This window comes from Colletotrichum aenigma (genome assembly GCF_013390185.1).
Source record: "Colletotrichum aenigma strain Cg56 chromosome Unknown KSG_Cg56_contig06, whole genome shotgun sequence".
Classification (NCBI taxonomy): domain Eukaryota; kingdom Fungi; phylum Ascomycota; class Sordariomycetes; order Glomerellales; family Glomerellaceae; genus Colletotrichum; species Colletotrichum aenigma.
Genome location: NW_023500912.1, coordinates 3,788,703 through 3,815,208, shown reverse-complemented (window position 1 = coordinate 3,815,208; position 26,506 = coordinate 3,788,703). Strand labels below are relative to the sequence as shown.

General features: G+C 55.3%; 8 protein-coding genes across 8 annotated transcripts; 4 read left to right on the top strand and 4 right to left on the bottom strand.

Moving 5' to 3' along the window:
- Nucleotides 1-3,261: 3,261 nt before the first annotated feature.
- On the top strand, nt 3,262-5,106 carry CGCA056_v010024 (uncharacterized protein; the record flags this gene model as incomplete). The annotated part of the gene is made up of 4 exons (XM_037325271.1): nt 3,262-3,460; nt 3,520-4,003; nt 4,062-4,318; nt 4,382-5,106. 4 exons carry the CDS (start codon nt 3,262-3,264, stop codon nt 5,104-5,106), a joined length of 1,665 nt encoding a protein of 554 aa, XP_037176810.1.
- Nucleotides 5,107-5,708: 602 nt separating this feature from the next.
- CGCA056_v010023 (uncharacterized protein) lies at nt 5,709-6,672 on the bottom strand (the record flags this gene model as incomplete). Its single annotated transcript, XM_037325270.1, has 3 exons — nt 5,709-5,864; nt 5,926-6,149; nt 6,216-6,672. The coding sequence occupies 3 exons, from the start codon at nt 6,670-6,672 to the stop codon at nt 5,709-5,711; spliced, it is 837 nt and encodes a 278-aa protein (XP_037176809.1).
- Nucleotides 6,673-7,130: 458 nt separating this feature from the next.
- ANK1-5 (Ankyrin-1) lies at nt 7,131-11,084 on the bottom strand (the record flags this gene model as incomplete). Its single annotated transcript, XM_037325269.1, has 7 exons — nt 7,131-7,459; nt 7,516-7,606; nt 7,659-7,769; nt 7,818-8,126; nt 8,180-8,418; nt 8,482-11,007; nt 11,057-11,084. The coding sequence occupies 7 exons, from the start codon at nt 11,082-11,084 to the stop codon at nt 7,131-7,133; spliced, it is 3,633 nt and encodes a 1,210-aa protein (XP_037176808.1).
- A 546-nt stretch (nt 11,085-11,630) lies between these two features.
- CGCA056_v010021 (Heat shock protein sti1-like protein) lies at nt 11,631-13,563 on the bottom strand (the record flags this gene model as incomplete). Its single annotated transcript, XM_037325268.1, has 4 exons — nt 11,631-11,783; nt 11,854-13,073; nt 13,126-13,430; nt 13,493-13,563. The coding sequence occupies 4 exons, from the start codon at nt 13,561-13,563 to the stop codon at nt 11,631-11,633; spliced, it is 1,749 nt and encodes a 582-aa protein (XP_037176807.1).
- A 712-nt stretch (nt 13,564-14,275) lies between these two features.
- On the top strand, nt 14,276-15,010 carry ustS-3 (Glutathione S-transferase-like protein ustS; the record flags this gene model as incomplete). Its single annotated transcript, XM_037325267.1, has 1 exon — nt 14,276-15,010. One exon carries the CDS (start codon nt 14,276-14,278, stop codon nt 15,008-15,010), a length of 735 nt encoding a protein of 244 aa, XP_037176806.1.
- A 226-nt stretch (nt 15,011-15,236) lies between these two features.
- Nucleotides 15,237-15,992, bottom strand: Uchl3 (Ubiquitin carboxyl-terminal hydrolase isozyme L3; the record flags this gene model as incomplete). Its single annotated transcript, XM_037325266.1, has 1 exon — nt 15,237-15,992. One exon carries the CDS (start codon nt 15,990-15,992, stop codon nt 15,237-15,239), a length of 756 nt encoding a protein of 251 aa, XP_037176149.1.
- A 1,062-nt stretch (nt 15,993-17,054) lies between these two features.
- On the top strand, nt 17,055-18,077 carry CGCA056_v010018 (uncharacterized protein; the record flags this gene model as incomplete). The annotated part of the gene is made up of 3 exons (XM_037325265.1): nt 17,055-17,210; nt 17,285-17,534; nt 17,587-18,077. The coding sequence occupies 3 exons, from the start codon at nt 17,055-17,057 to the stop codon at nt 18,075-18,077; spliced, it is 897 nt and encodes a 298-aa protein (XP_037176150.1).
- A 2,329-nt stretch (nt 18,078-20,406) lies between these two features.
- On the top strand, nt 20,407-21,241 carry ctr4-1 (Copper transport protein ctr4; the record flags this gene model as incomplete). Its single annotated transcript, XM_037325264.1, has 4 exons — nt 20,407-20,532; nt 20,623-20,647; nt 20,711-21,047; nt 21,103-21,241. The coding sequence occupies 4 exons, from the start codon at nt 20,407-20,409 to the stop codon at nt 21,239-21,241; spliced, it is 627 nt and encodes a 208-aa protein (XP_037176649.1).
- Between the last annotated feature and the right edge of the window lie 5,265 nt (nt 21,242-26,506).

Genomic DNA, 26,506 nt, shown 5'->3' with positions numbered 1-26,506 from the left:
AGTCTCCCTTGAGCTCGGCGCCAGCCCACCTCAGAAATTGCAGAGCATTTCAAGCTTCCTCCTATGTCCTAGTCTATGCCCGTGGGAGCTTTGAAAAATGATTAAACATGGTATTCGATCCTCCAGGCTCCTCTGAGCATGCATGAGCCTTTCGTGACAAGGAATTAAAATCCTTAACGGCAAGCTGAATAAATTGGAAGTAATAGGATTGTGATCCCCGTGAGAGATCCCGTCGGTGGTCCCGCGACACGGGATAGCCTAAAAATCTTTTGCGCGGCCACCTATGTAATGATTTGCTGAAATCTCAATCATCGTTGTGGCTTCAACCTTTTCTGCATCTCGCTAATTCAATGTGAGTGGAATAACGAAAAGAGGGTTGATGGCCGTGAATGCTGCTTATTAGCCGTTGGTTCGGCAATCAGTACCTGCGTCAGGAACATCCCGCCTGTGGTCTTCGTTCCCGCTGTAGCCTGCTTCGCCAAGGTTAATTCAACCATAAATCCACGCGTTAATGCCATGCTGCCTGGACGCGGCCCGATTCACATGTGCCAAATCCTACGGAGGTGACCTCCGTTGGAGGCGTGTGGGATCCTGGCCAATGTCTGGACCGAAGTGGAGACTCAAGTCTAATTACTGAACAAGCTATGGAGAATATGAGGTTATCAACTGATTGAATCTGGGTCACATACAGCACGGCTTTCGGCCGATCCCGGGTGGTCTAGGTTTGCACCAAGTAGCGTTGTTTTGACGGAAGTGAGCTCCGTGGAAGAGGCACAAACAGCAGGAGACCACAAAAAACAAAACTTTGCTGGTACTGCAAGGAATTCTTTCTGCATTATAAGTATTGAGCCTGCCCCTCTCACGTTCCTGTAAACAATCCCGAGGACCTACATCCAGTCCCCATGGGACTTTCTTGGCTGGCTCGGGCCGACCCGATGTAAACATTCGGCTAATTGTCTGTTCGCCGCCATAGTGATATAATTGCTGGACGTCAGATGATACTGAGTTGGTTGAAAGAACTCCCGCTACGCCTATGTTCACGTACATGAATCTCATCGAGATGCTAGCTGCAGATGCGACTTGAAAGTTGCTGAATGGGTGCTTGGCTCGTTTTGCGACAACTCCAGAGGATCATTGGTACTTTTCGCGGAATGGAACGAGATCTTCTCTCTTTCGGCGAGGGAAATATGGGCCCGCAAAGGAGATCATGATGGAAAGCGTTGTTTCTCAAATGAGGCAACAACAATGACTTGCTCACTTTTTGTTGCACTCCACGAAAATTGGCCTGGGGCCTGACAACAGAGGCTCCTGAAGGGTCGTTGAATTTGCACGTTTTTTGTTTCTTGCATGATTCAGGCTGCCTAGAAACGGTCGGTATACCAGTAGAGTTTCTAGAAGAGTAGATTATGTTCGGATGGTTGCAGTGGCACGGATCAAAGTGCATGGTCAATCGAAGTTTGTCCTAATTTGGCAGCGAAATGGGACATCTCATTGGTCAAGACAAAGCTTCGTAAGTGGTGGGTTGTATCGTCCAAGGTCCATCCTCCTGTATGTTGCACTCTCGGTCGTTCTATTCTTCCGTTCATAATTGGAAGAGTCGAGCAATCAGACGACCGTTGTTACTGAATGAGCACGCGATGATACTGAATCTCGAAAAAGAGCTTACGAAGCGGGTGGTCTTCCGCGACTGGCCGGTTTGCGGTGCCGAGGCCCCTTGCTTACTAGTAGACCTGAAACCGGTTGAAGACGGCCATTATAGAGGCATTATGCAGAGGAATTGATATCACTCGCATTTGAGTTGCAACATGACATTTATCAGAATCATATAGCTATTGGGACCTTGATTGTCTATCTATAATTATCTCATTCTGTCTTCAGTTCGTCCAAGTTTACCCGAGCATGTGGGATTCTGCCCAAGCACATGGCCACCGGCTCCCACTTTCGCAGGTGCCCCCCATCTTACGCGAAGTTTGGCCAAGCTGGGTGGAATCACAGGGCGAGGATGGTTTCGCGCTAATGTTCGTTGCGTCTAGCTTCAAGTCAACAGCAGAGACTGTGGAGCCCAGCCAAGCGATTGCGCCTCGGCGAACCAAGCCGTCTCGACCTCCAAGCTGGGAAAAAAGATAGATTCAGTCGAGAATGCGGGGCAAGCAACACAAGCAGCCGTGCCAATGTCATCACACAGGTGAGCACGTTGAGCCCGCGACTGCCGGGCATCATGTTCGTTATCGCTTTGTTAATGTTTGCCAGGGTCCGATGCTGCGCCGGCTGCCATCTTTCCCGCTCTCGGACAGTAAGATGAGGCTCCGCTGACATGCCAAAATTGGTGTTTGCCTGGGTCAAGCGAAGGGCGAAGCGCGCGCGATGCTACAGCAATGGGTCTCGCTTCACTCTTAGCTGTCGCAAGCCTCGACCGCCCTTAGTGTGCTCCACAGCTCAAGAACTCGGCAGAATCGGCTGCTGTTAGCGGCGAGCTACCGTACATTTCTGAATGTTCTTTCTGCGGGATGTCATGTCAGTTGTACTTATATGATTGTCTTCTGTTCATTCCATCCTAAACTCATATTATTTCACTTGAGAACGGAATTCCGTGAGATTTAACCGCTGACCTTGACGCAACACATGAGGAGCGCTTGCAGAGAATGGACCTCATCGCTCTTGGCTTGTGAACTCTTCACAAAAACCAAGAACGTCTGCTGACTCGTTGGGTTGTACGATGCCAGAATTTCTGCCTTTGAAGGAGAGAATACCTGGAAAACGCCACCATACTTGGAACCATCGTCTCTCTCGCAATTTCTCATCAAGCCGACGACCTGAACCTTGAGCAAAAGTCACGTACGAGTTCCACTTGGCACCAGTCACAGGGCTGACTAGCTGGCCGACATCTGTCATTAAGTTGACCCTGATCTTCGCACGGCCCCGTTGACAGCTGCTATTACGAGGCCATGCTCGCAGCACAATGCAGTTCGACCACCAGGGTCATGACTTTTGACACCTTCGCCAGTTGACTGATGGGTCTGAAGTAAATTATGCAAGACGTTTGGTACGAACTCGTTGTATAATAGAGTTATCTCGGAAATGCCAAAGCTCGAAACAATCATGGAGCTGGGTCGATATAAAGATTCCTAATAGCCTCCAGACCGATGCGGTAATGAAGATGAAGTCAGTCACATTCCTTTGTACAGTCCTTACATCATGTCTTTCACTTTTCGTTCGTTCCTGGCAGGCTCCCTGTTGGCAGTCTCGCCAATCGTAGCCGCTATGGAACCCATCGTTAAGCGGGCCCGCTTCGATGCCGAAGCCGTCATCATCAAGGGGACGTGGTCATGCACCCCTGAACAAATCCTCACTATCGACCAGGCCGTCGTCGACGCCCACGAGTTCGCAAACGAAGCTCTCACTGCGCTCAAGAACCCCAATGTTCTGAGCTCACCGGCCTATTACAACTGGTTCGGGTCCGGTACGCCCACCCCTATTTCTCTTCATCTTCATAACCACTGACTAAACTCTCACCATCAGACGCCGGCGATGGCCCCTCAGTTGCTACCCTTCGAGACAGACACTACCAAGTTGTCATCGACTCCCTCAAGCCCCCCAGCGTAGAGACCGCCTTCCGCTTCAAGCCAGAGCCCTTCTTCCCTCCCAAGACTGTCACGGAGAACAGTCTCGTCTTTGGTTGCTCCGGAGCCACGGGCCCCTGCGCAAATGGCGCCATGGTAGCGGGCGTGAACAGCGCGACGGAGAGTCAACCAGCCGTGTTTGGTACCACCATGCTGCTTCTATGTGAAACCTTCTTCGATACTACGCGTGCGTCAAACAAGAAGATGATTGAGAACTGGAGGGCCGAGGGCTCTGTTGGGGATATGTCGCGCGGCTTCGCCTTGGTACACGAGGTCCAGCACATGCTTATCGCCACGGGAGACGGCGAAAGAGCTGATGATCTGAACAACCCGTTCTTTAGCATCGTCGACGATAGATCTGAGGATTGCTACTCTGCCAACTGGTGAGTTGAGCCAAACAAGACTTGAACGATCGAGCGTCCGACTGACGCGAAACGATAGCTGCGCTCGTTTGTCTGCGGCCGAGAAGGCCAAAAACGCGCAGAACTACGCCATCTTCGCCCTCGACGTGACGGCGTTTCCCATTACGAATGAGCAACCCAATGCTTGCCAAGCGCCTGCCCGACCATCTACGCTGGCTAAGGTGAGACGGCAAATAAGCTTCTCCAACTCGACCATGTCGTCCAGACCACCATCGTCGTCCGCTTCAGCCACGCGCACTCCCATTCCGCCAGTGCACCCTAGCTCAACTTCGCAGCGTAAGTTCCATCTCCGTCAGCTGAGCCTCATGGATAGTTCCTGATCAATTCTCTGCAAAACAGCACCTGCCTCGAGAGTCTCTTCTGCCAGGCCCTCATCCAGCGCCGAAGTCGTCGAAGTCTCCGGCGCCGTCGCTGTCATTATCCCCGTCGGCGCAGTCGCATTCGGCGGTCCGGGTGGCGGCCTCGCCAACTTCGGCGGTGTGATCGTCCCCGTCCCTGAAGGCCAGACCGTCAGCGACCCGTCCAAGGACCCTAAACCCTCGGGCGATGCTCCATCAACCACACCCAGACAGCCGAGCACCACCAGCTCGGCGCCTGCCACAAGCTCCAGCTGCGCGCCCCCGGCACAGAAATCGTACGGCCCAGCGGTCGAGAAGGTCTGCGAGGACTGGTCCGGCATGAACCAGACGGCCTTCTTGGGACTCATGGACGCGGTCCCCGTGGTCGACTGGGAGGGCGCCCCCGTCGTGTCCACTACGTCCATCTTGGAGACTGTGGAGCCGTCTCCCACCTCGCTGGTCGAGGTCATCACCACTGTTGCACCTGCGCCGCCGACCACCACCTCCTCGGAGCCAACCGTCGCGCCCGTAGCGTGTTATAACTTTGACATAAATGCTTACGGATACTGCTGTCCTGGCCCTGGTAACCCATGCGAGAATGACCTCGGCAAATGTTACTTCAACGGGGAGGGTGTCTCTGGCGGAGCTAGTGGGATCGTGCCCGATGGCGCGAGATGCCCTCCGCCCCCTGGCGCTGAGTACTGCAGGGGGCCCTGCGAAGAGTGAGGATAATGAGATGAATGGGATTGGCGATGAGCGCATATGTGAATCTAATTCGCTGTCAGCTATATATGATGTGTAGCACATTGTTGAATACAGCTTTCAAGGCCTCCCAGTCTACTTAGTTTTGCTATGGTGATTTTCGTTTTTGTTGCCAATGTCGTCTCTTATCTGACAATTGAATAAAGTTGGTGGTAGTCGAGAAAAGAATTAGCAAGTCAATTCAAGTCGTAATCTGATTTAAGAATGCGGAACCACGAAACGGAAAGCATGAAATTGAAGCTGAGACGCTAGATGCTGCCACCCATGGGATAAGTGACAGCTGTTAGAGGTTCCTACAGCAAACAAACTAATTAGGCTTATTACGCTATATCTCCTGATTGTTATCATTATCAAGGTAACAATTCCCCGTTTCTGGGCTCTGAAGAGAGCTCAAACCGGAAGCGTCCCAGAGAAAGATGTTCGCGAGTCGCAACAGCATCTTGGACTTCCGAGTCTCAAGCTTCCCCCTTGGCACTGAGGGAAATCACAAATACGGGACGTTATTCTAGAATGTGCCGCAAACGTTCGATGCAAGACTGTTCCATAGTGGAGTGAATGATTCAACGTCAAGTCTCTGAAGCAGCCGCACCTTTCCTCTCTGGTTCCGCAGTATCCTCGGCCGTGAGCCAGTCCTGCATCTCAACTAAAAGCTTGCGGCATTTCTGACGCTGGAATCTCTGTAGATTAGGCCATCGACACTTGCGATAGATTTCTTGGGCTTCCTGTACGCTAATTCAGTATTTGAATGAACTCCCGCGTAGTTTGTCCATAGGAGAAACTCACATCTACCCATTTATGATGAGCACGCATCCACTTCGGTTGCCACACCTGCCATTCGCTCCCGCTGGAATCACCTGGCACAGGGAACATCTCGAGCGAGATCATGTCTTCGCACAACCCGTCGAAATACTCGAAGGCGGGCACGGGTCTGGCCGTGCGCCATTGCTCGTTTTCTGGGATCTCCTCTTCCGGTCTTGAGGTGTAGGCGTCGTGGGCAGTGAGCTCACCTTCGACGCGAAAGGGTTAGATGAGGGGGACTCCCAGCCCGATCGAAAGGCCCATTATTGACCCACCTGTATTAGTATCGAGTAACCACCACATCCCTAGCCTGTCTCCTCCCAGCGGTTGGGAGAGTGGGACTATGCCTTGTGGGATTCTTCCCTCTGGCAACGGCCAGAGTCCGACAAGATTGGGGTCCTCGAGTTGATAGTTCTCTTCAGGCCCACAAAGGATATTTCGGAAATAGTTGATGGTCTGGGTAGACGGGAATATGGGCCTGCGGCTGGTGACATACGGAAGATGTCGGACCAGGTCAATCGTCGTGTCGTTGAAACCGAGGCGTCGCAGGTTCTCGAGGGGGATGATGTCGTCGCCCCAGCCTCCTTCGGGTGAGTAAGCGATGTGTTCAGGTCTGATTGAGACCATCTTGGAAAGCAGTTCATAGTATCGTTTGATGCTTCCGACAATAGCATCCCGGTCATACGTCGGACCGGTGTTTTCTCCCTGCGATATGGAAGCTTCGGTGGACATGTTCACAAACCGAATGTGGTCTTGTTGTCGATGTTGATGCCTGGCACAACTCAGGATGATGGTTGCTAAGTTCCTGAGTGCAACCAGATCCCCGCAGGCACCCGAGACTAGATTGATTCTTTAGACTTGGCGCCAGTATGTTATTGGCCAGGTAATATCGGAGGCTTATTTCCTCTTGCATCTAAACCCCAGTCGTTCCGGCCAGGATAAGCTCGGCATGGCTGCAGCTACAGGGATACCAGTAATAGGCTCCAGGCCTCGGATGGCGTCTCTATACACGTTGCTTCCTTGACCTTGTTTAAGCAACAAGAGAGATAACCATCAAGATGAGAATGAACTAGCAATAAGAGACAAGAGGGATAATTATCAACACGATCGATAGTTGGTAGCAGACCAGCATGAGGGGGAACTAGCAACATGAAGACCCCGATCTCATTACTCAGAGCTGAACATTAGATTCATTTCTCCGAGATGGCCTTCTCCTCGTCTCTTCTCCGATGTCTCGGCCTCAAAGCCGCAAGCCTCTTGCGAATAGGTTTCCTCTCACTCACAGCTGTTGCCGCGACAGGCTGTGACAGCGAAGACCTTCTCTGCCTGCTCAACTGCGTTGACGCATCCAATGATGAGGGTGGAGAGCTCTTCGAGCTAGAAGCAGCCTTGTCCTTCCTCCTAATCTCGAAGAAGTTCCACACGTTCTGGTACATCTGCTTCGCCTTGCCCTGGGTGATGAACTCGTAGATCTGGAGGGACAGGGCGATGAGGAGCAGGGTGCCGAAGAGACTCAGGACTGTGTTTGACGTTAGATGTTACATGTCAAGCGATAAAAACACTAGTGTTACGTACCACATGCAATGATTAGAGTGCCTGCGGTTGTGGGACTTGCCAGCCCTTCAATGCTGACTTCGAAGATGCCTGTTGCCCAGGACAGAGGAGCCTGTGAAACTTTGTCAGATCCTGTCAGATGTTACATGAGTGGTAGAACTTACAAAGACGACGGTGGCGCCGGTGAAGATGAAGAGGATCTTGGACTGCTCGCTGGCGGATAGAGCTTCTTCGATATTTGCCTCGCGTTGCCTGAGATCCAACAATGTCGTGATCTGCTTACTGTCAGCGCCCGTGCATACTCAGAAATCGTGCCAACCTACCGAGTCTCGCACACGATTGGCATCCTCCTCCAACCTCTTGAAGAAGTCCAAGGTCGGATGCTTGAATGCCTTCCTCGCCGCATCCTTGCCATCCCCGCACTTCTCCCCAATCTCCGAGCCCCTGAACTCCTCATACACGCGCTCTTGAGACCGTAGCACACGCTTAATCATGTTGATCTCCTCGCGGATATCGTCAATCTCTTGGAGGAGCTCAATCTCCGCTCGCAAGTCGTCCAACACGGTCTTGGACGTGCCCATCTTCTTGATGGACGCCTTGAACTCGGCGTAGCGCTTCATCGCCTCGTTGGACTAGCCACTGTTAGCACCCATGACCACCAAAATTTGGTGACGTCTTGACTTACAACATGTGCAATCGAAGATGCAAAGACAGTGCAATAACTCTTCGGCCCCTCAAACTGGAAGTGAAACTCTTCCTCGCTGTATCCCAGCGCGCTTTCGAGGATACTCTCCACGATGCGCATCATATCCGTGTCCTCAGACCTCAAATCCCTGATCCCCAAAACGCGATGCTTGATCTCGTTCAGCAGCGTCTTGGCGTTCTTGTTATCCCACCGATCAGGGAACGCAGTGATGATCGTATCTGCTCCATCGTCAGCAAACACCTGTCCCCCCTAAACTTCGTTCCTCCAGAAAACAAACTCACTCTCGTCAATCCTCCACACCCAAAGCTGCGCCACACACAAAATCTGCTTCCGCCTCTCCGTATCCATCCTCCTCTTCTCCCTTGAAATCTTCGCCTGCACACTACTCGCCTGGTCCTGCCGCCCCGCCATCCTCCCCAGCTCCGCCTTCGTCCCGTCCGTCTTCTTCTGCTTCGAGCTCGCCTGCCGCGAGAACGTCCGCTGCACGTGCCTCTCAAACGGGCTCTTTCCCTGCCCCTGCGCGTCCTCCACCAGCGGCGGCGGACACGCCTCCTCCGCCGTCTGCTGCTGCTGCTGTTGTTCTGCAGCCAACCGCCCCTCGACCCGCCGCAGGTACCGGAAGAGCACCTGGCTCTCGTTGCGCAGCGCCAGGTCCGCCGCGCTGAGGGCCTCGTGGTAGGACTGGTCCAGCGGCCGCGGGACGTGGTACTCTGACTTGGTGAAGCTCGCGCGTAGCTTCGCCATGGCGTCGAAGTGCGCGAGGTGCGGGAAGAGGTAGTGCTGGAGGTTGGTCGGCATCGCGGTTAGGAGGTGCCGTCGCTGCGTCCCACCGCCGGCAGCTCCTTGCGGGACTACCACGCGTCTGTCGTTGCCGGCGACCATCTCGAGAGGCCGCGTCAGCCGCGCCTCGTCCCCGATCTGCACGTTCCGAAGGCTGTTCTTCGTGCCCTCGTCGATGTCGACGTCGATAATGGGCAGCACCATCGAGAACATCCTCCCGCCAGGCGTTGTCGTTGTCGGCTGCGGGATGGGCGGCGTCGGCGGTCCAACACCCAGCCCCACCGCCTCCTCGACAGCAGCAGCAGCAGCCTCCATCTTGAAATGCGGCCGGCGGTAAAACTCCCCCGTCCGCATCTCATGGAATGTCTCCTCAATAAACGCCATGATCCGGTTACACTCCGCGTCCGTCCGGTGATCCATCGCGCACACGCGCTGCACCAGATCCATCACCCACGCCACATTATTCGCAGGCAGGTGCAGCCACCTCTTCACCGGCCTCTCCGGCATCCGGCTCGCGTACGAACTCTTGCGCCGGCGCTGCTGCTGGCCCCTCTTCATCTCCTTCATCGTCAACCCCCCGGCAGTCGTTCCCGGGGGCGAAAGCAGCGGGCTCCGCGGCGGGCTCGCAGCCGGACTGGCCCCCGGCGACACCGCAGGGCTGCGCACCGGACTCGCCCCGGGACTCCGCACCGGCGTCGCCGTCCCACCACCCTTCGGCGTCCCCACCACAGCCGGCACCCTCGGCGTCAACCGCAGCTCCGTCTCCGGATCATACAACATATCCCACACGCTCAGCCCCTCAAACCTCACCTCGCTCGTCGGACACCAAAACAACCCCTTAAAATGCCGACACGCCTCCCTCTCATCCTCCTGATTCGGCCTGCCCGGCGGCCTACACCGCTTCGGCCGGAAATTCGACACCACCCCCTGCCTGACCTTCACCTGCGGCGCCTCACACAAATCCGCGATCGAATTCCGATTCAGCACCCTCGCCAAACTCTGCGGCGTCTCCCCCGTCGCGCTGATCACAGTCGGATCCGCCCCAGCCTCCAGCAGATCCCGCACCATCGCCTTGTTCTCGTTCTTCACCGCGTGGTGCAGCGGCGTGCAGTCCTCCGTATCCCTCAAATTCACATCCGCCTCCGCCGCCAACAAACTCGCCACCACCGCCGCGTGCTCAAACATCACGCCCGCATGCAGCGCCGTCTGCTCATCCCGGTCCTGCAGATCCACATCCGCGCCCGCGGCAATCAATATCCTCACCACCCCGTCGTGCCCCTCCGACGCCGCCTGGTGCAGCGGCGTGCAATACTCATTCGACAAACTATCCACGTCCGCCCCCTGCTCAACCAGCATCCGCACAATCGCCTCCCGCCCATGCCTTGCCGCGACGCTCAAGGGCGTGAAATCGTTCGCGTTCTGCGCTTCGATAGAGACCATCCCCGTCTCCAACAACGCCATCACGACCCCCTCATGCCCGCCCCGCGCCGCGTCATGCAGCGGCGTATCCCCCACCGCATCCCTCGTCGCCGGATTCGCGCCCGCCTCCAGCAGCACCCCAACCACGCCCTCCATGCCGCGCCGCGCGCCAACATGCAGCGCCGTCCCGCAGTCCCGATTCGGCGCGTCCACCACCGCGCCCGCCGCGATCAGGACTCTTGCGATCTCAGCGTGCCCGTTGCGCGCGGCCTCGTGCAGCGGCGTCTCGTCGAAGCTCTCCTCCGCGCGGACGTCTGCGCCCGCGGCGAGGAGGGTCGTTACAACTTCCAGATGGCCATTGCGGGAGGCGAGGTGCAGGGGCGTGCATCTGTCCGCGTCAAGGGGGTCGACGACCGCGTCGGGCCCGGCGGTGGAGATGGCGGCGCGGACGATCTCGGGGCGGCCGAGGCGGGCGGCGTGGTGCAGGACGGTGCGGTTGTCTTCGTCGACGTAGCGGAGGACGGAGGGGAGGGAGGCGATGAGGTGGAGAGCTGGGGATGGCGGGTCGGGGGGAGAGGTGGCGATTACTTCTATCAGTTGGATGTATGCTTTTTCATCGTCAGTATGGAGGAGACTGAGGGAAGGGAGGTGGTTTACCTTCTTTCATGGGAGAGTGGGAATCCATGGCTGCGGTTACGAAAAAGAGCGTCGCATAGATTTACGTGAGAAACCAGTTCCAAACCAAAGTCAGCTAGAGAAACAAAGGAAAGAAAATCATCCTGTATAAGTCGCCATCTCTCCTCATCTGAAAACCACCTCGCGCCGTCCCGCTGACAGTCATCGTGAAGCGGGTGACACTTACACGAGCGCACAATTACGGGACCTCATCCGACCACGAAAAGGCGCGGCGAAATGGGTCCTGGTCTTAAAATCTGACAAGTGCCGGCGCTGCCTCAATAACCTCAGACGGCAGACACTCTCTGAGATCCAAGGCGATCGGTCATGCAGCCAGGCGTTTGAGACATTTCGGGGCCGCGCCTCTCACGTGGGAAAATCACCATTGTCGGGGTCACATTTCGCAACCACTACGAACGACCTAGTAAAAACTTTTTTTTTTTTTTTGGTGTCAAAGCATTTCATCGTCCAACCATTACACATGACCATTTTACCTCATGTCTTCCCGCACTCACCCACCCACCACAAACGCCTCTCCCTTTCCAGCCACCCCGGCTTACCGACCGACGCGGATAACTCCCGCCGCCACCAGCTTCTGGATCTTTGACCTGATTTCGGGGTTCTTCATGTGCTCCGTCAGCGCCGCCGGATCCGATTGCGCCTGCTGGAGGATGGACTGCATGATGGGGTCCTGCATGATGCTCATGATCTGTGCGAAAGCTCGTTAGCATCTTTTTCACGGACGGAAGGAATGTAAATGTCGACCGCAAGCTACTCACCTCGGGGTCCTTGGCCAGGCGCTCCCGCGTCTGGTCCTCCGTCTCGTTCTCCCGCGCCGAGTACATGGCGTTGAACGCCTTCTGCTGCTGCTGCTCAATCTCGCGCGCGTTGGCGCCCTTGTGGTGCTCGAGGTCGACCTTGGCCGCCTCGGTGCACGCGTCGACGCACTTGGAGTACTCGCGCATGCCGAAGAAGGCCTGCGCCTTGCGGATGTACGCGCGGATGAAGGTCGCGTCCTTCTTGATCGCCGTGTTGCAGTCCTCGACGGCGCTGGGGAACTCGAGCAGCTTGACAAACGCCGCGGCGCGGTTGCTGAAGCCGCGCGGGTCGTCCGGCGCGCGCTTGATCATCTCACTGTACGCCGCCACCGCGCCCGGCCAGTCGCTCTCCTTGAACTTCTTGTTGCCCTCCTCGCGCGCCTCCTCGGCCTTGGCCGGGTCGATGTACGCGAGGCGCGACTGCTCTGTCTTGGTGCGCTCCGCGGCGCGCAGCTTGGCGTTGACGTCGGGCGTGCGGTGCTCCGTGAGCGACTTCTTGTAGTTCTCGATGGCGAGGTCGAGGTTGCCCTGCTTCTCGTACGCGGTGCCGATGCGGGCGTACGACTTGGCGATCATCTTGAAGTCGGCATAGATGGCGCGGCCCTCCTCGACGGCCTTGGTGCACGCCTCGATGGCCTTCTCGTAGTCGCCCTTCTCAAAGTAGGCGGCGCCCAGGTTGTTCAGGTAGGTGATGTCCTTGTGCAGCTCCCAGGCCTTGGTGTAGTGCTCGATGGCCTGGTCGAAGTTGCGCTTCTTGTAGTTCTCGGTGCCCAGGGCCTTCTCCTTGTCGGCGGCCTCCTTGGCCTTCTTCTTCTCCAGGGCCTCCTCGTCCAGCTCTTCGGGCTCGGGTTCCGGCTCGGGGGTGGGCGCCTTCTTGGGGGCAGCGGGCTTCGACTGGGGAGCGGGGGCGTCGGGCATCTCGGTGTCCTTGGAGGCGCCGGGCATGTCGTCGGGCATACCCATCTGCATGTCGACGCCCATGAGGACGCCGAGGACCTGCAGCATGCGGGGATCGCTGAAAAGGTCGGGTGAGGCCTTGGGGTTCTCCTTCATCTGCTGGAGCTTGGCCATGAAGGAGGGGTCGGAGAGGAACGAGCTCGTCTTGGGGTTCGCGGCGAGCTTCTGGAGGAGCTGGGGGTCGTTGAACATGTTGCCGAGGCCGAGGCCCGGGTCGCCGGCGTCTGTCGTCGTTAGCTTCTCACAGTGTAGCAGGTCATGCAGGTAAGAACATACCACCACCAGCTTCCGCCTTCATGGCCTTCTGCACAGCGGCGAGATCCTTCTTCAGGCCGGCATTGTTGGGGTCGACCTTGAGTCCCTCCTCGTAGGCGTCGTTGGCAGCGAGCAGGTCGCCCAGGCCGTAGTAGGCGGTTCCCTTGCGTCCCCAGCCCTTGGGCCAGTCGGGCTTGATCTCTGTCGTCTTGTTCGCGTCGTCCAGCGCCTTTTGCCAGTCCTTCTTGGAGGCGTAAGCGGCCGAACGGTTGCTGTAGAGGATGTGGTTCTCGGGTTGGAGGGCGATGGCCTCAGTGAACTTGGCGCTGCACATTTTCTTGTCAGCTCTGATTTCCGTTTCCCATGTCGAATGTTCCGGGTTACTTACACGGCCTCGTCAAAGTTCTTCTCGGCAATGGCCTTGTTGCCGAGAGCCTTGAGCTCGTCTGCGGAAGCCATGGCTGATGTGTGTTTGTTTTCGTGCTATGCCTTGGGAATGAACGTTTCGAAAAAAAGAGAACAAAAAAACAGCAGCTTGTAATTACAGTCGCGGGTATGTTCGTCGAAAAGGGGGGGTATTCGTGAGGGTTTTCAACCGTGATGAGAAGAAGATGCAGAGGGAAAAGGTCAAGATTTCAGGCCGCGGGGTTCAGTCAGGCAAGGCGGGACGAAAGGCAGAAAGAAAACAGAGCCCCAGAACAGGCCCAAAAGCTCACCACCCGAGTGCCTTCTAGCTGTTTCGATGGTTGGACCGGCGGCCGGCCCTGATTGGGTGGGAGCGGCCGGGGTGGCTGGCCAGTGCGGGTGGTGGGGTTCAAGGCTGAGCACAGCTCGCCCTGCCAAAGCGAACCAACTGGGAAGTTGCCCCTCACCCCCCTCACCTTGCCTGGAACCTGCCTCTCACCTCGGTGTGGAGGACTGACATCTCGGTGAGCTTGCAGTTCAGGCAGGTGTAGGGTGAGGAAGGTGACCAGGGGACTTCGGACGACATGCGCCTTTCGTCTGCGACCGAGCGCAATGTCAGCACTACTGCGCCGTACACCGCATTCAGACCGGATTTGACGCGACGCGGTGTGTTTATAAGCAAGGCCAAGTATCCCATTTCCTCAAAAACCACACTGCAAACCCTTCGCACTAACATCGTGACATCCTCACTTACACGCACCCCAAAATGGCCTCACCACCACCAATCCCCGAGGTAACCCTCTACGACCTCGCCTGCACAAAAAACACCTGCTTCTCCCCAGCCGTCTGGCGCATCCGCCTCGTCCTCAACTACAAACGCATCCCCTACCGCACCGTCTTCCTCGAGTTCCCCGACATCGAGCCCACCCTCTCCGCCCTCAACATCCCGCCGTACCCCCAGAGCAAGCACAAGTACACCGTCCCCGCGATCCACCACCTCCCCTCAGACACGCATATCATGGACTCCCTCCCCATCGCAAAGTTCCTCGAGGAGACCTACCCTTCCCCGGCGCTGCCGCAGTCCACCCCCCGCGACGCCGAGATCATCGCCAAGCTGCGCGACGTCGCGGGCCCGATTGCGTTTGCGTCGGTGATGCCCCGTGAGCCGGGCATGCTCTCGCCCCGCGCGGCGGAGTACTTCCGCCGGAGCAGGGAGGCGGGGCTCGGGGGCAAGACGCTGGAGGATGTGCTGGCTGGGGAGGATGCCGTGTGGGAGAAGGCGCAGGAGGGGCTGCGGGAGTTTGATGAGTTGGTGCAGGAGGTCCGGGGCGGGAAGGCGTTTGTGGGCGGGGATGAGCCTAGTTTGACGGACTTTTTCATTGCGGGGGGGTTGCAGTCGTTGAGGACGGTGGACGAGAGGTTGTTTGAGAGGTATGCCAAGTGGGAGAATCTCAAGGGGGTTTACGAGGCGTGTGTGCCCTGGATGAACAAGAAGGATTGAGCTGGCGAGGAAATTGTGGCACGGCGATGTGAGTGGTGAGCAGTCTTTGATATCAGAATATAGACATATTCGACTTTTCTCAATCCAGTAGACTTATTGTGGTCGACTTGCCCCTAATCATATTGTCTTGCTGAGAATACTCGCGAGTAATCGTACTTGTGTGACGCAAGCCCTGATATGTCACCCTCTTCATGCCAGGCCGTTCTCTCCAACCCCCATCACCACCTCACTCCTCCTTCTTCGCCAACGCAACAACACTAAACTCCAAATTCCCATCCGCAAACCCAATAAACCGCTTCACCCCCCTCCCCAACGCCCCCTCACTCAACATATCCTCCCCCTCCCCCAACACCCCACGATCCACAGGCCCATCACTGCCCCCCTCCAGCTCCCACAAATGCCCATCCTTCCCCCTCACAAACGCAATAAAATGGTACCCCGGCTTCTCCTCCGCCGGCGGCACGTACGTATCCCCCCTCCGCGCCGCCTTCATATGCGCCTCCTCCAGCTCCTCGCTCTCATACAACACCGCCGCCCTCTCCTCCCAGCCCAACGGCTCCGCCTTCTCCAACAACCGATCCATCAGACTCCCCTTGCTCACAAACTCCCGCGCCTCCCCGTTGGCTACTGCGTGAATCAGAGCATAGAGCCCGCACGCGTTGCCGATCGTCTGGCGGAACCATGTCACGGGCTCGCCGGCGCCGGCGCCGGCGTAGGTGACCCCGTCGTGCGCGAGGCGGGTGCCGTCCTGCGCGCGGACCTGGTGGTACATGGGCGAGGGGGTGATGAAGATGAGCGCGAGGGCGGGGCGCGGGATGAGGGACAGGAGGGCGGGTTCGTCGAGGGAGTAGACGTCGTAGAAGCCGAGTTCGGGGGAGATGCCGAGGTCGTGGATGAGCGGGGTGAAGACGTCGGGGTTGTTTTCGATGGGGATGAAGGTCTTTTTGCCGCTGGGGCTGAAGTAGACTCCTTCGGCGGGCATGATAGGTTTTTTTGGGGTCGATGGTGTTTTGATGGGTTTGTGGTGATTTGGTGGAGTTATTGCAATTGGTGAGTTATGTTAGCGAGGAAAGAATGGCTGTGGAAGTTACCATGGCGGTGAGTCGAGGTGAGGTGCTTGACTTACAACAGGCAGGAAGGTGTGCGCAACCCGTCCGGTGCCTGCCTGCCAGTTCGGGGCGCACGCTGATTCGTCCGTGCCATCAGATTTGGCAATTCAAACGTAAAGCCCGACAATGCGACGTGCTCGGTCTTGGATCTTTTGTTTCTCAGTTGGCGGCATCTGGCAGATTCACAATGAAACGTTGGGGGCAGATTTGTCTGGATAATGGGCTGAAATATGCAAGTGCTATTAATCAGTGCGTGCCATATGGAACCACTGCGGACCATCTGTCGCTGACCTGCGTTTGTTGCGGAGTATTTCCTCAACTTGGAACATCAAACGAGCCCTGAGAAAGATAACCAAATATATTTTACCAGACATATCAATGCTTGGGACCGAGATGCAGTTTGAAGAATCATGTTCATCCGGCAGACTCCCGTTCAAGACCCACCACCCCGGCCATCGAGCCAAGCTTCCATTGGACTTCCCCAGACTTCCAGGGACGTCCCGAAGCTCTTCGGACATCGGCAGGTCTGCAAGGTCCGAAAGCCCCGGTCGACGTGCCATTGCTCCGTAATCATCAGGCCGCCCGTCCAATCCAAGCCGCCTCGGCTCCCCATCCCGTCGGATGTCATGATCCCACAGCGGCATTAGCGGGAGCTCCCCAGGTGAAACCGCGCCAGAGCTCCCTGCAAGTCACCCCAGCAATGGCTGCACGGGCCAATGAGGACATGCCTTTTAATCAGCCAACTTTCCTCGACCCCCCGACGGTTCCTCAGAAGCTTGCTGGAACACTGGAACAAGCTCCCGGAGACGTGCAGCTCTGCGTCCGTCACGCAACACCACTCCAAGGGGCAAGGACGTCACCGAATCGTACCACTTTTGTCGCCGTATATCACCGCCCTCCCTCGCCGCACTCCGGGCCGTCTGGCATCCTTCAAAATGGCCGGATATCTCTTGCTTGTGATCCCAAGCATCCTCATGAGCTTGCTCTTGTCGAGATCACCATTCATGATGACCACTACACCGCAGACGACGAAGCCATGGGCTGATGGGCCTATGAAGCTCATCCCCACGCCGCAATACGTGACCAAGAAGGTTAGCCACGGTCCCGGAGAATTGGAGGCCATTGGCCCCACTGAAGAAGCTTCGACTGACAGAGCATCGAACAGACCGACCTCTTCACGACCGGTGCGACGCACATGTGCTTGCTGCACAACTCCATCCTCCGTGGATATAACTCCATCTACCACCAAGCCCCATTGATCCAGGAGGCCGACAAGGCAGACTTTGTGGGGTACTCCCAGGCCTGGTTCAAGTTTGTCAAGTCGCACCACGATGACGAGGAGGAATCTCTCTTTACAAAGGTCGAGGACCTCTTGAACGACAAGAATGTCTTTGCCGAGACGCACAAGGAGCATGGTACGTTTTTGGCGTCAGCAAGGGGCCAATATTTCCACTAACAAAAGTGCAGAATCTTTCCTCGGTGGCCTCGCGGACTTCAACACCTACCTCTCGTCATTGTCCTCGCCCTCCGACTTCTCCGGCGCTAAGCTCCTCGACATCATGAAGGGCTTTCAGGAGCCGTTCGAGAACCACTTCCACAGCGAGATCAGCACCATCGCCGGCCTAGCGGAGCACCCGAATGCGCCGAAGGAGGGGACACCGGAGGCGGCGAACGCGAGCTTGACGTTCAAGACGTGGGGCAAGAGCACGGTGACCAAGGCCGGCACGGCGGATGTCGTCCCGTTCTTCCTGCTCAACCTGGACCGGACGGTGGAGGACGGGTTGTGGGCGAACTGGCCGCCCATGCCGGCGCCGATCAAGTGGGGACTCATCAATATCGCCGGCGCGTGGCACTGGGGTTGGTGGAAGTTTGCCAGCTGCGACGCGTCGGGGCAGCCGAGAGAGCTGTACGCATTGCAGAATGCATCGGCGGAAGACAAGGCGAAGGCCGAGCTCTGAGGTGTGGTGAAGAAAGTCGTTCGTGTTCAATCAAGGGTCGGCGTTGGCGGGAGTTCAGGACCTGGGGATCCATCACTTGTAAGAGAAATATTGCAGCGCGCAGAAAAGAGTCAGATTCTTCATTAAACTTGTCAGTCGGGATGTCTCGTCCAAAGGCCAGGATCCACGTCCGAGCTCGCCCGGGGAGAACGAACAGGGCGCTCGGCGGCGGTAGCACCACCCGGCAGCAGGCCGTACGATCGGCGGCGGGCGCGATGAGATGAGAAAGGGCGAAAGTGACCCCGCGAAATTTGCCAGTTGGACGCTAGAAATCGAATGTGCATCAATATGCATCAGGGCCCTGTCTACCATTCCCCCCCACCGTTAGCCCGAACCTTGATCTCACCGATGTTCTTTTCATAGCCAGAGACATGCAGGACGCAGGCCAAGAGCGAACACGACGGATGGGCTGCGCTCGCTGAGGGATTGGCGGCGGCGATGGTGATGCCCAGCGATGAGGCGCCTACCAACGGAAGAGCTTCACGCGATAGAGAGGCGAGGCGAGCTGCAATCTACTGCGACGCAACCCCGACGGGAGACGCAGACCGCAGGCGCAGACGCACGGCGCCGGGGTGGCGGAACCCTCGTCTGGCCTCCCAATGGCCGAGAGACGCCGCTGAATGGGGCTCCGTACGGTGTTGTGTGGACGAGATCGGGTGTCGACCCTCGTTGGTCTCGTCCAGCGATGCAAAAACATGTGAGGCCGCGTTGGAGCAGCGTTCGAGGCCGAGATCCTTCGCAAATGTTCTCAAAATCTGCCAGGGTCGACGGAAGGCGTCGTCGGCCTTCTTGGCAGATTCCGTTCCAACAGACGAGACTCTCTCGGTACCCAACGACAGTCCTTCAACGAGCGCGATGGCAGCGAGTTACGAAAACCGACCGTGTCTCTGGTGACGTCCGACAAGCAGAGGTCTCGTCGCACTCGGCAGACATCTCTGACGATGGGCGTACAGCGGGTTCAAGCTGAAAGTTCACCGCATTCTGGACGAGGGAGAATCCGGGAAGGCTGTCTTGGCCGCGTGTTGCAGGGCATCTCGACCTTCTTTTTCGTGATGATCAGCCCGGCGCTGACAAGGGCCAGATCCCTGAGAAGGGACATCGGGCGTGCATCGTGCGGTCCACCTGGTGGCCGCTCATCAGCGCTACTGCGTTTGCGCCTGTTGCGAGCAAGTAACTCGACTGGCCTGGTCGTCTTTTCCATGCATTTGCAGGTGATTTGCAGCCACGAGATGGAACTTGGCCGTTGTACGAAGGTCGGTAAGAAGGTACAGGACGCATAGGCCAGCCGGGCCTACTAGCGGCGCTGCAGGGCTCAGCAGATGGCGGGAGCCAACGAGCGAGACATGGGGAGAAGATGAAGCCACTCGCACTAGCAAAAGTCAAGCTCGAGGTGAGGTGTCGTGCAGAAAGTCGGACGTGGGGTGGAGAGGCAACGCGATTGCTGCTGGGGTGGTTTTGGGGGCAAAGTCGAAAAGTGCAAACTGCAAACTGCAATTGGACATTTGGCTGGGCAGTAAACTTGCTCAAACGCTCTCAGGATGCGTGAGGCAGAAGGAGCGATGGCGCTTTCTGGCCTTGGCACCTGATCCCACCTGCGCCTTCCGGAACATACGATAACGCTGACGGCAGGAAGGGCCTTTCAAATGTTCCTTCCTCTCATGAGTCTCGACTTCGATGAGGGAAGGAAGCAACGGAAAAAGTCTTTGAAAAACTTTCATTCGTTCATTCCGAGGCCATCGCTTAGTGTTTTCTCACCTCTTGCCCCCAACTTTGGCTAAACTTGAGTGTGGAGCCTCTCATCTGATAGCAGCCAGCCAGTCCCTTGAGTCAATCGCATGGTTCCATTTACACCGGTGGCCGCGATCTCAATCCCAGTCCCAGGCTGCCCCCGTACCTCCCCTACCCACCGAATCTTACATGCTCTTGCCAAGACCTGCATCCTTGAATCCTGGATGTCTTTCGGGAAGGAATCCAGCGCATGTGGGGGGAGGTACGAAGTTTGTCTCTGTCCCCTTCATCGGTGTTAGGAAAGAGGCTTGATGATCCCCTATGCACCTTGTGGTCTGCGTCCATTTAAACTCTCTTTGATCCGCCGTTTTTGGAACTGTTCGTCTTTTCTTCTCCGGTTCTCTATCACATCGATTCGACTGCAACAAGGCATACCCTGCTAGTATCGATCCGAGATCAAAGTCTCCGCTTTTTGGACGTTCATCTCTGATATTCGAGTATCTCAACAACACTCCAACATCGATTCAACCTTCCGCGACCACTGAGTCGACACAACACCAAGATGGACGGCATGAGTATGGCCACCACCACAACCGCCATGTCGGCCACTGGCACCATGACCGGTATGGCTGCTGCCACTAGCACCAAGGCTGCCATGTCAATGGGTGGCGGTTCCTGCAAGATTTCTGTAAGTCGCTTGTCTCCACCAAACACCACCAACATTCTCAACCTGGAACTGGACAATCACATCATGAAAACATACTAACTGACCCCATAGATGCTCTGGAACTGGACAGTGATTGGTAATTTGGGATTTCTTCTATATGCCGAATTTATGCCAAAATTGCACTAACACAACACCATAGACAGTTGCTTTATCGCACGATCCTGGCGCATCACTTCCCATGGAATGTTTGCCGGCTCTTGCATCGGCGTTCTTCTTCTCACGATGTCCCTCGAGATGCTCCGCCGCGCCGTCAAGGAGTACGACAGATACCTGATTCGCAACCACCAGGCCCGCTATGCTGGCTCCGGTGCCGGTCCCAGTTCAGAGAGTGCCGGTGACAACGGAAAGGGACCGTCAACCTCCGTCACCGCAGCTGGTAACGCTAGTATCCCTCCCTTCCGACCGAACGCCCTCCAGCAGGCCATCAGGGCGCTGCTTCACATGGTTCAGTTCGCCGTTGCCTACTTCATCATGCTGTAAGCTTATTCTCAATATCACCCTATCCTTCAACATCGCTGACTATTCGCCTAGCCTCGCCATGTACTACAACGGTTACATAATCATCTGCATCTTCCTCGGCTCCTACATCGGCTCTTTCATATTCCAGTGGGAGACGCTCTACGACGGACCAACCTCTGCCGCCAAGGAGGCTACGGTTTGCTGTGGCTGAATGTGCGGAATACAAGCAATGTGCTATCGAAGGGGGAAAGGGGATCCCCAGACATGGAGTTGAATAATACTATACCCGGACAACTGCGTGCTGTCCTGTTTGTTTCAATGCGTTAATCCAGGAATGACATTAATACCAAGAACCTCTCCCATTGCCGTACGTTATTGATGCAATCTCGACGTTCCCTAGGCTTGAAGTGTTATAAGTATGCTGCCTTCAGGAATGTTTCCGCCACGATAAGATCGTCCAGCACTTGTGGTTTTTGCCTCACCTTTGGCCGTCAAACGCCGGGTTGGACAGAGTAGACGTAGCGCGAGACCGGTAGGCCTGTTCTCCTTCTCTCTTCAGCCACGGCGTCATCCTCCGTCTCCTTTATCCGTGGAGTATGTGTACACGCGGATTGGGAGTAGGAAAGAGACTATCGCATAGTCACGATAGATGTACTCAACGCATTGAGCGACCGGACTTACCACATGAGCCTATGTATCCGTATGATTGTTTCCCAGTACAAAACACAAGACCGCTGTACTGCTGTGACTTCCTAACGTGCGTAGGAGACTCCTTGCTTTCTACATATTGCCGCTGCCATGCGTTTGCTTCTTCTTACTTATGGGCGCCCAAATGTCTTGCTCCGCTCTCAAGAGTTGATTGTTTAGCACTACCTTCAATGTTACCCCAAGAACCCCAACCTGCGATGTAGCCGTCATCGTCGGATATGAAAGCCTTCCAGTGGCTCACGGCCGATCCGTTATATGCGTGAGTGAAGGAGATGAATAACATTGGGAAGACGGGGATGAAGACCGTGACGAGTGTGTGTTGACGAGGAACGACCTCTCGTGAGCATCTGACACCACCGTCACAACAATCACAACATTATGGTAATTCATCGCCATAGAATCCTATACTTTACGGTGCTGTTTCATTTTGTATGGTGTTGTGAGTCAGCCAAATCATTTGTTCCTAATGATCTTTATACTTTTCTTCATGATCAAGTTTCATTTTGCGTGCTGCCTGCCAGCCACGGCGGGTAAGAGCCTCTTTCAAGCACAGGCTTAAAATTTCGCGATGTACAAGTAGCACAACTCGAATCGCTCCTATCCAGCAATGGACAGCCCAATTCGTCCCAGTCCCTCTTCAACCACCCACCGGCTCAGGCAATCTCTGCTTAAACCTTGGGAAGAAGTGCCGGAGGCGCACCCGTAACGTCCTGGGACCCCGCCAATTTTCATTCATCAACTTCGTCTTCGTCCGTCACCACTGAAGGTCCCGCGAGTTTTCGTCCACATATACTGAGGACGGGCAAACGACTGGCAGGCGGAAGATTCCGGTACGCCGATAAGAGATGTCGTGATGAACCACAACCTGCAATCGAGGGAGTCAGGCTAAGCAAGGCAATGACTTGAAGGATAATTAAATTCTAAAGATGAATACCTGGCATAGCGACAAACTGGGTGCCTCAAATGTCCATACCTTCCATCTAATTCCAGGCAGCCTCTTATGGAGAGAGTATCAAGTTCACATCCTGGGAGATTGCCTTGCGTCTCAGTCTTTCTTGGGTATAAGGAATTAGAAGTGTATATTACACTGGAGTGTTCGGTCAGAGCCTGCCTCTGTTCCGCACAATATGCTCCTTTCACAATCACTCTTCACTGGGGTTCCTAGCATTTTGTGCGAAACACCCATCTGAACTTCAATTAGCAGATGGTGAATGGGTGCCGTGGCCATGATGGTGCGTCACTTTGTCTTACGTGGTTCAATGTCAAGGAGTCCTCAGGTTCCCCTTCGCCTTTTGCTGTTTTTGCCGTCTTTCGCCTCCTCTTTAGTATTCTTGATGTATATTTGTTGGTTTTGATGAAAGTTTAATAGCAAACTGATGTAAAGCTTCCAATCAGCGCCAACAATCCTAGATATTGCAAATTTGCAATCCTACCCGGTTGTGTATCATGAAAATGTGTTGATGCTCTCTATGTTTTCTATGGTTAGCTGAGAGCATATCCGGATGCATACCTCACTATTTATAGGTCACCGACCCTCATATTTGCATGAACTTGAGGCTAGATACATGTGCGCGTTGTAAGAGATGAGAGGTTTAGTTTTCTAGGGTGTTGTCATCACCGCTGATGAAAGTTTCTCATTGCCTTAAGACCACTAAATCATTGAAAACACGGGTTAAGGTGGTGAACAAGCTGGAGACGGCAGAGATGAAGACAGCGAGCGGTATTTCGGCGAGGGGTAATGATTGCTGGTCAGCATGTTCGCACCACGTTCCGGTCAGGAATCGCGCGGGTCTCAAATAGCTGAACTCCTCGCCCATCTCATTACCTGGTCCCGTGGATGAATTAAGATCGTTAGCGAAGTGGTATTATATGATTAAAATGCTAAGTTGAATCTGCAGTACGTCACTCAGGGTCCATGCCGTCCGCTACTGCGTGCCGTCCGTGACGGACAACGGCCCCGACCCATACTGGCCTGGTGACGGCTCAGGACGTCCGCCACTTATAAAAGCAACTTCAGGAGAGCCATACATATTTCACCCGCCGAGAGAAATGTCTGGGTGCTTGGGGCGAAATCTTTCAGCGACGCACTAGGGACTTCCTCTGCGTTGATATCTGCGAGTGCCGATAGGGACGCCTTCGCAGCACCCCGTGGCTTCGAGCGTATCGGTCCGCTTCCTTCATCGCCTTTCGTCACTAGGCTTCCAGATCTTCCGAGTTTTCATCTCTGTATACGTCAACAGCGTACTTGTTGACGACTCGACGTGGAGTGTCAGAGTGTCAGACACGCCGCGGTGAGGTCCTGTGTTGGTTCCTTCACTGAGTCACTCGGCAGGGCTGGATCCACAGACTGGTATTGGTACATTTGTTCGGTTCTTGCTTACAAAACAGGTCTCTGTTTGTAGAAGACGGGGTGCTTTATGCCGCCGGGCGGGGAACGTTCATGTCTCTTGGAGAGGGGAGCGTGAGAGAGGTATATATTTCCCTATCATCGCCGACGAGGATTTGTCTCGTCAATGGGAACCATAACTCACACTCTGTATTCTGAGAACGGATGTGGACGTAAAAATGAGGGTATGTCATAGTCGGCATCGAGTTATAACGATGGTAGACTTCTCGCAATTTGGCTATTGACAAGTTTCGGCTCTGCTCTTCTCCGTCGACTGAGTTCACTTTCCTTCATGATCCCTCGCCTATACATTATTCTTTGAGTTCAGGGTTCCTCTCAAGTCTCGAGGCTGCATTATTATGAAACAAGGTCCTCGACAATCTGACCGCATCCTGATGACCGCCCCATGCCTTGAACCATCAACGGTATGCCTATACATCGAACGTACTTTACCTCCTACATTTTACTTGGCCCCATTGCTCTTTTTATGCTGCTTGTCATGTTTTCAGCCAAAGAGCTGCGATACTAGCTGCGGGTTGGAAAGCACCTTTGTGATGCATAGATATGCACAAGCTGGGCGAGCCTGCAGTGGTCTTAAATGTAGATGAACGGAATCACACCCCATCACTCTGGAAGTTCTAAAATGAATCCTTTCAAGATTCACCCAGGATTTCAGAGCTCGACCGAGCTCAGCTCGTCTAATATGACAAACGTCTCGCTTCAAGTACAGCTGAAGTAGCGCCACATGCTCCAGGCGCGTAGCATTGTCAAGCAGAGACTCGACCCGGTGGTGCCTCTTAATGTTCTCAGGATTCTGTTTCAACTGGGCTTCACCTGCAAGTTGGTTGTTTGTTTGTCGGTGCCACTCAGAATTGGCGGCGGTGCAGCCTCCATTTTCTGTGTACTTGAAATCGGTGGACGAGCTCCGTGTGGGGCCGGCGATCGGAGGCGACTGAAAGTTGAAGACCGAAAGTCTTGGTCGCTTTATACCGACGGCATGGTGCATTTTAATTGGATGATGTTACAAAATTATCATTATGAGTTGCGCTAATTGATCTAATACTCAATGGGGCGGCCTGTGCCGTTTTCTGAGAGATGAAGATAGACACCACAAACAGAATTGGTCATTGGTAGTTTCAATGAATTAATCGGCCGCTTCCGCACAAATGTCACCAAAGCTGCTACAATCAATTCTCTTCTTAACTTGAGCTACTGAGACAGCATCTAGATGCTTCCAAGATTCGAACCCTCTTGTTCAATCAACTGCAAGACCATTACCCGTCGGTCCTGGTTTCATACGCGGGAATGATCCCCCCGTAACGGGCAACGAACAAGTTGTTAGCCGAATGCATTGTCAGACGGCCCGCATGAGAACTTACCGTCAGCCCAGGCTGACTGTCTCACCTTTTTCAGCGTCTCGCGTCTTTCAACAGTATTGGATATGACATAAGAGGCTTTCGATAAACTCTCTGCCTACCGGGGCCCGTCCGCAATGTCTCTCGTGTATTAGTATACGTTCTTCGGGGCAACTCCGTCCGCCAAAGCATCGAAGCCCGCGCCAGCAATTCGCGTCCGCCGTCCGAGACTCATCATGAAAGAAGGCGCAGCCGTTTGACGCATCATCGTCTACAACGCGTCCGGCACCATCCATATATAACCCCATCGACAAGACGCCTCGTACTTCGGCGCCAAGGCGGCTTCACTCGAACGGAGTTTTCGCTAAATGCCGATCAGAGACCGCTGGGCGAAGGATTTCAGGGCGCTGCAAATCCTGCTCTCCTGTTTGTGGCAGGAATCTGCGCTGACGGGATTAGCGTGATTTTCGCCTGCACTACTGCACAGCCCTGTGGGCAGGGGTCGGAGTTTTGCCCAGCCTCTGAAAACTCCGGTCGAACGTCAGCGTGGTGGCAGTAAAAGGCAATACGAAGTATTCTTACCTCAGCCTGTTAAGCTTAAGTGTTTTTGACCTTGCGAAGTCTGGCGTCTTTTCGGCGGGCGGGCTTCTTTATTAGACGTCCCGATCTCACTACCCGTCGCCACCGGCTTCACACGTGGATCAACGAGAAAATCGAAGGCAGACGGGAATTTAAAAAGTTCCCGATTCACCTTCAGAGCATCCGCCCTTCATTCGAGGCATAACGTGTATCTCTTCCAAAGAAGAACATGATGTCTGCGGCGTCATCTTCCGAGCAATCGACGGGTTCTACTCCGGATCGCCCCCGGGCGCCGGCGGTAGCCAGATGGGGTGCCGCTTGCGCTCCGTGTGCGACGGCGAAAGCAAAGTGCCTGCGATCGAATAGCAAGCCTGGGTCGAAGTGTGATAGGTATGTGCAAGTTCCATCTCAGTGCCAGCATCTCGAACGGTCAGTTTGCCGCGAAGGG